Raw genomic sequence first — 12,944 nt, forward strand, 5'->3', positions numbered from 1 at the left:
ATGTTTAGAATAATTGTTGATTTGTTATTATATAAAGGATTCACACATTGAATCTGCCAAATGCCAATATTGATGGACAATTTGTATCTTGTCAAGTCAAAATAACGTATGCTCTAGGTTTGATTTAAGAAAAAGTTATTCGGCATATTTCAAGTCATAACGTATGTACTGGATTTGATTTTAAAAGCTATTTCGTAATGAGAAATGTTATTTGTACACCAAAATCAGCCACTAAAATCAGCCACTAATGTATTTATACATATATAGTTTAATTTATTTTTAATGTATATTTTATATCGGTGGCTGATTTTGGTGACTGATTTTAGTATACACGTAACATAAGCCCATGGTAATTGGTACATGAAGAATGTCCTTAGAGAAACTTTCCAAAAGAAAATTTCTAGAGAATAGTCCTATATTTAGATGTCTAAGAAAATTATAAGAAAAACTGCTTTAATTGACCAATAAGTTTTAAGCTCATATATTGTCAATAATTCTATTTTTCATCATTATTTTCTTTACAAAAAGAAGAAAGCATATATACTTGCTTAACGTAACTCATAAAATAAAGCTAACATGACTGAATATTCATGGATGGTCATAGAGTGAGCAATACTTCACAATTTTGATTTATATTGTTTTTATCTAAAGTCTCTAATACGTTGTTGAGTTGTTAAATGGAGTTGTTATAGACTTATAGATGACAAAAACTAAACATATTTTAAAAAGACATCCATTTTGAGTTCACATTGTCAATGTAAAAAATTTTAATTTTATTAAGACTGTATTTGTTTAGGAATACTGAGACTAAGATTGGAGACTAACGTTTAATATTATGTTTGGTAATAAAAAAATTAAACTAAAATTTTAGTTGTAAAATACAAAATTTCACTTTTTTTATTATAAAGACTTAATTTAGTCTTTTATCTCTTAATTTTTATTTCTCTTTTAAATACAGTCTAAGAATATATGCTGTGCATTAATAATAATGGACTAACTAATATCCAAAAATTACCTAAAAAAATGTTAAATATTGAGTTTAGTCACACATACAACATAATATCACAATATGAACTTCATTAATTAAAATATGATCAACTTCAGAAAAAGAAAATGAAAAATTTTAACAGAACTTCAAGTTAAAAATTTTGAATTTAAATTTACAAATAATACTTTTTATACATTATTATGATGATGAGTATTTTAAAAAACACTCTCCCTTGGAAGAAAAAAAATTAGAACAATAGATTCTCATAACTATACAAAAAAAAAAAAAAAATCAGATTTAACGCTAAGTTCTTATATCATTATTGTTACGATAAGCCTATTAGTTAGGTTCATATGAATTATTTAGCTAATTAGGATTATAAATAGGAGATTATTATCATTGTATTGAAACAAAAAAATTAATGAATTAAGTTCTGATCGGGTAAATAACTTAATTAAGTTCATTTTAAAAATTAAATAACAAATATTTATATTAAAAATAACTTATAAATAAGTTATTTTATTTTTAATTTTTTAGTTCTAAAAGTGTTTATTTTAAGAGAAGAGTGATAAAAAAAATTTTATTATGAGAGAAGTCATTTTTTAAGTTCTCTATAAGTATTAAAATAACTTTTTAAAAAATTGCAATTTGATTTTAAAAATTGTACCAAACATTAATATTATATCTTTTCATAAGTTAAAAATTAGAGTATTTATCCATTTTGATCCTAAAAAAATTTCAGATCAGACACTTTTTAGTCCCCAACTAAAATTAATTACTCGATTGATTCTTAACAATTAATTCCGTCAGTCACTTAGGTAACTTTTGTTTTGAGGTACTGAAAGTCTGGAACAGAAACTGGAAGACTGAAACTCAGTATCATGATTGTTGGCTCAGAGACTGATACTAAAATTTCTGTCTCTGTCCCTAAAATTTCAGTATTTCAGTACCTCTAAAGAGTGAGGACACAAGGAACTGAAATTTTTAGAGACGGAAATTGAAAATTTAATAACATTTTATATCTAAAATATCCTCATTTCAATTAATTAATTCCAACTTTACCTTTTGTACAAATTAAATTAGAGTTTCATTCTTATTTCAATTTTTGTCTCTCACTTTGCACTAAACATAATACTGAGATTTATTTCTGTCTCTCAGTCTCAGTCGTTCAGTCTCTTTCTCTTCACCAAATGATATCTTAGGTCCTTGGCTCTGTCAACTCTAACGGAAGACAAAATGGTCCCTGACAACTCTAACAGGGGATAAAATAATCTCTGACAACTCTAATAGGGGACAAAATGATTAACGACCCATTTGTTCGAAACGAAACTGTTCTTCCCCAATTTTCATTATATCTCGCATAATCCTAACATTCATACTCTCCTACTTCACCTTCACAATCTTTTTTTCCATCTTTTCCTTCCTCCTCTTCAACTCCAAGATCAAACCATAGAGTAACTGCCACGCGTGTTGCACCTACCTCAACATGTCATGTACCACACACTTCCTAAATCTCTGTGACTGGTACACCTACCTCCTCCGCACTTCACCCACCAGAAGCATCTACCTCCACGTTCTCGATAACAGCATCACCTCCAACTCCAACAACGTTCACCACATTTTCAAGACCAAATTTCATAACTACTTCAAGGGCACGCATTTCTCCACTCTCCGACAAGCAATATAGATTGTTGGACATTAGAACATCATGAGAAGATTCTCCTTCGACATCATATGCAAATTCTCATTTGAAATAGACCCCGAGTATTTCATTCCTTCTTTTCCAAAGTCCAAATTGGCAGATAGCTTCGACCTCGCATCCAAGCTATCTGTACAACGAGTAATATTGTCGTTGCTGCTTATATAAAAACTGAAGCGATTTGAGTGGTGGATTGTGGTCATAGAGATGATAGGACAGATGAAGAGAGAGATGGCAATGACGAAGAATATTCTAAAAATTAAAAAAAAAAAAACTTATAAACCTATACATAAAGGGTCTTAATATTAAATTTGATTTACTTTAGAGTCCCTCTAACTTAACTAAGGAATATTGGCATTACTTTAAGGAGTACTAACAATCATCCTCTAAGCTTAGAGAAAACCAATCTATATCTACAACTGAGGCCAGGCAGAGAAAGTGGTACATTTAGAAATAAAGGCTTGTCTCATAAATAATCTACCAATTTATTTGTAAGAGCACTGTTCAAACACAAAACAGAGCAACTAACTCTAGTATAGATTAAAAAAAAATGTATTATTATTATTAAATTCGTATAGATTAGTAGATATTTTAAAAGTTTTAATGTTTTAAAAGTTCTTAAGTCATATATAACTACTAGTGGGTCTTTAATTATATTTTCAATGTTTAGTGGAACTTTAAATGCTTAATGAATTAGGAAGAAGTTCTATTTAGTTTTGGTAATTAAATTTTTAATATTTAATGGTTATTTTCAATATAGTGAAGTAATAAATATTTAATAGATTATTCAATAATATGTCATCCACTTATTCAATAATATCTTATCAAGAGATTTTGTGGTAATTATTTTAATTTTATCAAGATAATTTGTGACGATCAAAATCAGAACTTATCATTTATCTTTTCATCGATTCTTTAATGTAACATTTATATCCGTCTATTAAAAAAAAAAATACTTTGATAAGTAGACAATGACTTTTGTAAACAATGTGAACAATAAATTTTAAGATTGGCACAATAAAATAAAAATACACAACACTTCCAAATTATCCACTTAAATCTTAATATTAGGATAACCATCTGCATACCTAGTGAATTGAATATCCGATATATCCATTATTTACGTTGTTTACCATTTTTATTATTTACCTATACTTTTCCAAAAAAAAAAAAAAAACACGCTTTTGATTCGCTGCAATACTCATAAAAAAAGATGTGCTTAAATAGTAAAATTCCTTATAAAATTACATTTCACTTATTTATAGATCAAAATACAATGAGATTTTCAACAAAACTTCATTTTGTTTATTCGAAATCATTTTGCCTATCACCAAACATTTCAAAATGCAGGCAACTTCCAACTCTAAAGTTACCAAAAATAATCACATTAGTTAATAGTCCTTAGCCCAGTTGATGAACTTGTCTATATTCTTTGAAGACCTACCACCTTCTACCAAGTTATTCAGTGTCACTTCCTTCAGCTTCAATGATCTTGCTTTTATCTCTTCATCCCCAACCAATTCCTCCACCTTCTTCATTATCTCTCCCCTTAATACTAATCCATTTTCATCATCATCCTTCTCTACTCCCAATCCAACCTTCCAAAAATCACAAATATAAGCCTTGTTAACAAATTGATCACTGAAATGTGGCCAACACAAGAAAGGAACCCCACTACACACACCTTCAACAGTCGAATTCCAACCGCAATGACTTACGAAACAAGCAATTGCAGGGTGGTTTAGTACTTTCTTCTGTGGACACCAACCAACAATCTTACCTTTACTTCCTTGAAATTCATCTGGGTATGCATTATTTGATTTATTTCCATTCTTATCATTGTTACTACCTGTTCTTACAACCCAAAGAAAAGGCTTGTTAATGAGATCGAGCGCGAGCGCTAACTCTTTGAATTGGTTAGATTCCATAACTGCCAAGCTACCAAATGAAACATAGACAACAGATTGAGGTTGTTGTTGATCCAACCATTCTAAGCAGGTTGTGTCTTCTTGCCAAAATGAAGAACTTTTGTTGTTGTTGTTGCTGTCATTAGTAGCTTCCATTAATGGACCAATTGGAAGGAATCTTGATGATATCTCAAGTGCACCAGGCTCAAGATCACAAGTGGTGTTGCAAAGCCACCAACCTCCCAACAACTTCATTGTTTGTGTGTCTTCTGCCATGTGATGGAAAAAATTCTTACCAAGGCTACACCATGGCAAATTTGCTGTGTCCATCATAGGTGAATTTGGTAAGAGTTGAAATTCTTGTTTCCTTATTGGTAGTCCTGTAATGCCCGGAAGCAAAATTAAGAAAAACTAGATACAATATCTTATTAAAAGTTGAGTAATCAAAGGTTAAAGTTTCCCAAAAAATTCCAAAATGGGTATTTTAGTAGTACCTAGCAAAATTTTATACTCTTAAAAATCTTCAAAAGTATTTTATTGGAGTTGCTTTCAATCAAATTATTAATATTTTTACCAGACAAATAAATTTATAATAAATTATAAGACAATTAGGTATAAAAAATATTATTATAAGATAAATTAGTCTCTTTCAAAATGATGGAAGATTAATCTGTCTGAAGGAATTAATTCTTAAAACCTAATTTATTGTGACTAAAATATTTTAGGGTAAAGTATACTTTTTGTTCTTCAAGTTTGACAAAAATTTTAAAAATATCCTTAAGTTTTATTTTGTTTCAATTTTGTGTTAAAAGTTTTCAATTTGCATCAAATATACCCCTGACGGTTAATTTTTCAAAAAATTTAAGACCAATTCAACAATAACTAAATAAGAACAAACCCGCAACACAAGCAAATCAAGCATAATTTGCATGCATTATTATTGTTAGATTGGTCTTAAATTTTTTGAAAATTTAGCCGTCGATGGTATATTTGATGCAAATCGAGAACTTTTGGGACAAAATTGGAACAAAATAAAATTTAGGGATATTTTTAAAACTTTTGCCAAATTTCAGGGACAAAAATATACTTTACCCAATATTTTATTTAAAACTTTTTGAGGACTAATTTAAGTATTTATTTAATTTTAAATAGGTAGTTACTTCTAAGAAGATGTTTCAAGTGAAGAACTAAAAATATTATTGTGCACTGATAATTTGAGATGTCTTTATAAAAGTAGTAACATTTTAATTATACAGATCACTTAATAAGTAGACCAAATAATATTTAACCTATGCAATTTAGATGAGCGAAATCCATAAATCAAAGCCATAATTGGTGAATCTCATATATGAATAACCCTTACCCGTTTGAGAGTCTATAATTCCTTGATCAATGAGGGTTTGGATGGAATAATATGAGGCCAATGAAGTTGCTGAGGCAGGCCAGAGAAATGACCCTTTAATCCCCAAATTGTTTCCAACTTCCAAGGCCCACCCAATGTTCTTGGAAACAAGAATACATCTGATCTTGTTCTCACAATCCAAACCATTATTGTTGATGTCTTGTATGAGTTTGTGGAGCTTAGGAGGCATGGTGTTCCTCATTGACAAAATCACCTTTGGTTGGTCACTTCTATCATCTTCAGGGTCCAACCCATCTGGGAGTGTCACAAAGTTTATCATCTTTGATGATCCAACATCATCATCACTAGGAATCTTCACTCTCTTGTGGATGAATTCTGAGATCACAAAAGTGATTCTGCAACCATGTTTGATTAAAACATAGGAGAACTGAAGAAGGGGATTCATGTGTCCTAGAATTGGATATGGCATAACAAGAAAATGTGGATTATTGCTCATTGTGTGTGAACAAGCTAAGAGGGATGGATGGATTACTATTGATGTTTAGTTTGTGTTGTGATTAAACTTAGATATAAAAATGTGCATTTTACACTTCATTGGAGCTTCTTGATTTATTACCACGTGAATGTTTGTCGGATCAGTTGTGTTTAGTCAAACCGTGGGTCTCAAGAATTTGGACTACAATTATTATAGAATAAAAGAATTTTGAATAGTTAAAACTCTTATATTTTGTGCTGCAACCTATGATACACGGACACTGACACGGATACGGGACACAATACGACACGGGACATGCTGACACGCGAATTTTAAAATCTTACATGACACGGGGACACGCATACATATAAAATATAAAATATTTTTTAGATAAATCGTAATGATATTTTGATATTTTATTGATATAAAATATAAATTAAATTTTTAATTATTTTTAATGTCTTATTTTAATTATATCAAGTATTTAAAATATTTTTTTGTTTTAATAAATAATAATATATGCTATATCTAAATTTATTTTAAGAATATATGTTAAGAATAAAACTGGACACGTTGACACGTAATGGTATTTAGGTGTGTCTAGACTTGTCCGAAGAAGAATTTTTTATTTTTTTATTAAGACACATTTGGACACAGCAGACACGCGTGTCGTACGAATGTTGACGAGTGTCGTGTTCGAAAAGTGTCCGACACGCAGACACGACAACTCAGCGAAGTGTCCGTGTTTCATAGGTTGCTATACATTTTATCAATTTTGAAGTTTAATGTGTTTATTTTAAGAAAATTATATGGTACAGATCTAAATCTGTACAGATTTAAAGATTTGCTTACTTAAACTACACTTTCTAAAGCCACACTTTTCACTTAAAACCGTAGCTCTTCACAAAGAAAAACGTCACCTAATGGAAAAAAGTAAATTAGAAGATTTAAGAGAAGAAATAATTAAGTTATCAAAATTAATAGATCAAAAATTAATGATTTTAACTAATGTTAACTGTAATGACACCGAATTCTTAAAATCAATACAAAATGATTTTTCTCAAAATCTTTATTTTACTATAAGTTTTATTGAAGGACTTCAAAAATCTGAAAAAACTTATTTTTCACACGGAATTTCTAAGAAATGTTACCATGGAAATGATTCCCCACATCTTTATCATACTTTTAACCCACAATTAAATTCTATAGTAGATATGCTTGAAGAAATATTAGTATCTATAAAATTTCAAAGAAATAAGGAAAAAGAAAATTCCAAAGAAAAAAAATTTCAAAATATAATCAACATAACAGATTTAAAAGTAAAACTACCATTAAAATTATGAATATTGAAGAAAAATTAGAAGAAGTTACAATGCTTTTTAAACAATTAAAAATGGCTCAAGAAAATAATATTATGGAACAGGAATTTCAGATAGAAGAAGAATTAGTAAATTCTGAAAATATAGAAAATGAAGAACACATCCTAGATTATTCAAGTGACGAAGAACCAGCAATTCCAATACAAGTAAAAAATGAAGCTGGAACATCTAGGGATAATCAATCTCAATTTAAATGGGAAACAGGTTTTGATAATTATGCTTTTAAAAAAGGCTTTATAAATAAAGATTCAAAATATACAAAAACACCATCAAAATACGTTCCTAAAATCCAGGAAATGGAAGGAGAGAGAATGCTCGATTTAGACTGTAAAAAGAATGAAAAAGAAATTTTCGAAAACTGGTTGAATTCCTTCTTATTAGAAGCCTTTACTAATTCAAAACTTAATGAATTATCTGGAAGAGATATTTGGAATTACATAGGGTTTCATACTAAAGGAGTTATAAGAGATTATATGACATCAATAGAAAACCAAATAATAGAAGAATTAGCAACAAAAACAACAACTTATGATAAGATATTATATATAATGATGATTCTATATAAAGAATTTTTTGGAAAAAATATTATAGATCATAAACAAGAAGTCTATAATAAAGAATATCAAGAAGCAAAAAATCATTTAGCTAATATTCAGATATATGATCTATGTAATGTGGAGTCTTATATATGTGAATATAGAATACATTATTACAAATTAAAAGAAGAAGATAAAAATTATTATCTTAGTATGTATATAACAAAACTTCCATATCCTGCTAATGAATTTATTATGGGAAGATTTATAAGAGAAATAAATAGAGGAACAATTAAAAATAATTTTGGTGGAGCAACCTCTGCAATAAGAGAGGAAATAAAAGAACGTTGTATGCAAGAAGCAACTCAAAAAAGATTTGCAAATATAATTAGAATTTGCTGTCAGGATAATGAAGAGATACCTCAAAAATATGGTCTTAATAAAAATTTTCAAAGAAAAAGAAAATATCAATTTAGAAAAAGAAAATACTATCCAAACTGGAGAAAAAAGAGGTATTTTAGAAAAAGAAATAACAATAAAAACAAAAGACAAAAAAGTGATTATTGCCCGAATAAAAAAGAAAATTGTAAGTGTTGGTATTGCCAAGAAGAAGGACACTATGCAAATGAATGTCCGAAAAAGAAGGATAAAAAGGTTCTTACTAAACAAATAGAAATTGCTAAGTCCTGTTTCATGGAACCATTAGAAGAATCTGATGATAACTTAGACTATATTTTTGAATATGTCTCGGAAACAGACTCAGAGATTGAGTAATAATGCTACATTTATTACTATAAAAATAACAGAAAAGTTTATAAATGCTTTCATAGATTCTGGAGCAACACAATGCTTTGCTAGTTCGAACATAAAACTTGATTGGAAAAAATTAAAGAAACCATTAAGAGTTAGAATAACTGACAAATCAATACATAAAATTAACCAAAAAGCAGAGATGGTTGAAATTTTTATTCAAAATTATAGGTTCATTGTTCCATCTATATATATGTTAGACTCTGGAATGGATTTTATCATAGGAAATAATTTTTTAAAGCTATATCATCCATTCATTCAAGAATTAACATATATAGTTTTAAAAGCACCACACGATTCTTCAATAAATCAAAAATCAAAACGTATAAAAATACCAACTACCACTATAGATAAGATCTTAAAATTTAAAATATTTTCTATATTAGAGACATGTTATTTAAATTTATACTTTCAGATAAATATCCCAAAAAATAATCTTGAAATAAAGATAGAAGAACTTTTGGATGAAATTTGTGCTGAAAATCCTTTAGATGTTAAAAATACAAATAATGAATTAGTAAGTATTAAATTAAAAGATCCTACAAAAGAGATAAATGTTCCAAATAAAATTCCTTATTCCGCAAGAGATAGAGAAGAGTTTTCATTAGAATGTAGAGATCTTTTGGAAAAAGGAATTATAAGATTAAGTAAAAGTCCTCATGCGGCTCCAGCCTTTTATGTCGAAAACAATAATGAAATTAAAAGGGGAAAACGAAGAATGGTTATTAACTATAAGAAGATGAATGAAGCAACTATTGGTGATGCTCATAAACTTCCAAGAAAAGATTCTATTTTAGAAAAAATCAAAGGAGCAACTTGGTTTTCATCTCTTGATGCAAAATCAGGATATTGGCAGCTTCGTTTAGACGAAGAAACAAAGAAATTAACTGCTTTTACTTGTCCAACAAAAGAATCAACAAGTGTGTTACTCTATGAATGGAATGTATTACCATTCGGATTAAAACAAGCCCCAGGTATTTACCAAAGATTTATAGAGGAAAATCTAAAAGAGTTAAATGAATTTGTTTTAGTGTATATTGATGATATACTAATTTTTACAAAACAGGATAGAGAAGATCATCTTCAAAAATTATTAATAGTTTTAGAAAGATGTAAAGAAAAAGGATTAGTTCTTAGTAAAAAGAAGGCAAGAATAGCAAAACAAGAAATAGAGTTTCTTGGATTAATTCTATCTACTCAAGGAAAGCTAAAACTTCAACCAAATGTCCTAGAAAAGGTAAATTTATTTCCTAATAAAATAGAAGATAAAAAACAATTACAAAGATTTTTAGGATGTATAAATTATATTTCTGATCAAGGATTTTTAAAGAATATAACAGAATACACTAAAAGCTTATTTCCAAAAATAAGTACTAAAAAAGAATGAAAATGGGATGAAAAAGATAGTATGCAAATTCAAAGAATTAAAGAATTATGTGAAAAACTTCCAGAACTTTATATTCCAGAAGAAAATGACTACTTAATAGTAGAAACAGATGCTTCAGACATAACCTGGTCAGGATGTCTAAAAGCTAAGAAAGCTATAAAAAGTTTGGAACAAGAAAAAGAATCACTAGATTCTAAAGATTCCCTAAAGGAATTACTTTGCAGGTATATTTCAGGGACTTTTACTCCAACAGAACAGAGATATACCACTCATGAAAAGAAAACTCTAGCAGCAATTAAATCTCTTAAGAAATGAAAAATTGATTTACTACCCAGAGAATTTACATTAAGGACATATTCAAGCTACCTAACAGGTTTCATACGATATAATTTAAAAGTTGATTATAATCATGGACGATTGGTAAGATGGCAATTATTTTTGTTACAATATCCAATAAAAATTGAATATATTAAGGGTGACAAAAATATTATTGCAGATACATTAACAAGATAATGGAGTTCGTCTACAACGCATTAGATCAAGAAATTCAAAAATATGAGCAAGAGCTCGAAAAATGCAAGCATTGTCAGCAAATAAAGACACAGATCCAATCCCTCAAGAAGGCCATCGAAGCAATGAAATCAACACAACAAGCAGAAACATCAGAGTTCAGCCAGCTAAGCATGGTGGACAAATCAGGTGAAGAAAAAATTTCAGAAAATAAAACAATTGCTGAAATCATTAAAAAATCCACCCAAGATAAAAAATATTATGTAATTTATAATGGCCCCATGAAAGGAGTATATGATGCCTGGAAAAAAGCAGCACCATTCACACACCAGTCAAGGATAGTTCATAAAGGAGGGTTTCTAACACTGGAAGAGGCAAAGAAATCCTTCAAGGAATATGAAGCTCTCCATCCAGAACAAACCCTAAAAAGAGCAGATAAAGCTCCAATTCAAACCCAGAGAACAGGGATAATAAGAAACATTCCTACAAGGGCTGAAATTAAGAAAAAGAAAAGGGTCTGTAGATCAAATCTCAGAGAAACCCTTAACATAGTCCTGAATTGGACTGAAGAAAAAAGGGTAATTTTGGGATATTATCCTATTGCCAAAGAACAGCTAACAAAGCTGGTTATATTTCCAGATGCTTCCCCATCTGACACCTATCAGTTTTTCCAATATGGATTAATTGATACAATTTTAATTTTTAATGATCTAAAAATTATTAGTGAGTTTCCTGCAGGATTCGTTGATGCAGTAAAGAGATTTAAAAATATGATTGACAATGTAAATCCAAGGGATATATCCCTAAAATTTACAAACAGTCAACCTATTTTTAATGAAGAAGAAGAAACTTTCATGTCCACAAGTAATATTCATGTCCGTCTTCCCAGGAAACTTTCAACCAATTGATCAGATTCAAGACTTAACAATCTACAATCATGAAGGAAGGCTGGCCAGCACATTAGCAAGGGTCTTTGAAAGAATTCAAAAAATAACAAAGAAATCTCACACAAGGATTAATTATAAAAGTAGAAATACTTTGCTTGTGTCCAGTAAAAGAAATGAAATTGAAGAAAGAGAGATGAGACTCTTGGTGGAATTTGAATCAGCATTTTACAACTTATCCGGACTTTTAGAAAAGCTCCCTGAAGGGATAAAAAGGAATCTCTGCTATTTGATAAAAGACAGAGAAGACCACAAGTGCCAGCTATGTGCCTCAGAGTTATCTGAAGAAAGCAATAATGAAACGGAATCAACTCACATGATGAAAGAAGAGGACAATGCATCTGAGGGTCACATGATAAAAGAAGAGGACAGTGCATCTGAAGCATTTCTTAACATTATTGCATAGTGACGTAAGCACTTAGGTCATAGAGCACCAACAATGTAGCTGGTGCAAAGAGAACAAACAATGACGTAAGCAATGACGTCATAAGAAGGGTAAGGATGGGAATTGTCCATCAAACCCAACTATTATAAATAGGTTGCTTAGGCAATTGTAGAAGCATCAGACAATAGAAAGCAGGAGGCTAAGAGTACTCATATGCTAGGAGAGTAAGGAGGAAGCTGCCAAGGCGATTCTATAGTCTGAAGAAGAATTCCCTTAGGGAAAAATAGTTATAAACTCCCATCTGGAGTTAGTATCTACAATTTTCCTTCTGGAGATAAAAACACCTTATGTAAAATATACTAAATAAAGGAAGTATTTCTCCAGAAAGGTACATCTTTATCCTAGTCTTTTAATTATGAATTATTTAGAAAGTTTAGAATTAACAGAAGAATCTGATTATTATAGATTAACTGCTTTATTAGATAATGAAAAACAGGCTGTTCTAAAAACAGAATTAAATCTCAAATCAAATGAAAATTTTAATAAACAAAATCTTTTAAA

General features: G+C 29.5%; 1 protein-coding gene across 1 annotated transcript; it reads right to left on the reverse strand.

The window, feature by feature from the left end:
• Positions 1-3,891: 3,891 nt before the first annotated feature.
• On the reverse strand, positions 3,892-6,651 carry LOC112744554 (UDP-glycosyltransferase 83A1). The gene is made up of 2 exons (XM_025794220.3): positions 5,958-6,651; positions 3,892-4,974 (listed from the first exon to the last, which is right to left on the reverse strand). The coding sequence occupies exons 1-2, from the start codon at positions 6,451-6,453 to the stop codon at positions 4,079-4,081; spliced, it is 1,392 nt and encodes a 463-aa protein (XP_025650005.1). The 5' UTR covers positions 6,454-6,651; the 3' UTR covers positions 3,892-4,078.
• Between the last annotated feature and the right edge of the window lie 6,293 nt (positions 6,652-12,944).

This window comes from Arachis hypogaea, chromosome 14, assembly GCF_003086295.3.
Source record: "Arachis hypogaea cultivar Tifrunner chromosome 14, arahy.Tifrunner.gnm2.J5K5, whole genome shotgun sequence".
NCBI lineage: Eukaryota > Viridiplantae > Streptophyta > Magnoliopsida > Fabales > Fabaceae > Arachis > Arachis hypogaea.

Excerpts from the sequence above, each read along its gene's own strand:
- LOC112744554 (XM_025794220.3), bottom strand. The coding sequence starts at position 6,453 with ATGAGCAATAATCCACATTTTCTTGTTATGCCATATCCAATTCTAGGA. Across the intron at positions 4,975-5,957 it reads AATTATAGACTCTCAAACGG|GACTACCAATAAGGAAACAA; the intron begins GTAAGGGTTATT and ends CGGGCATTACAG.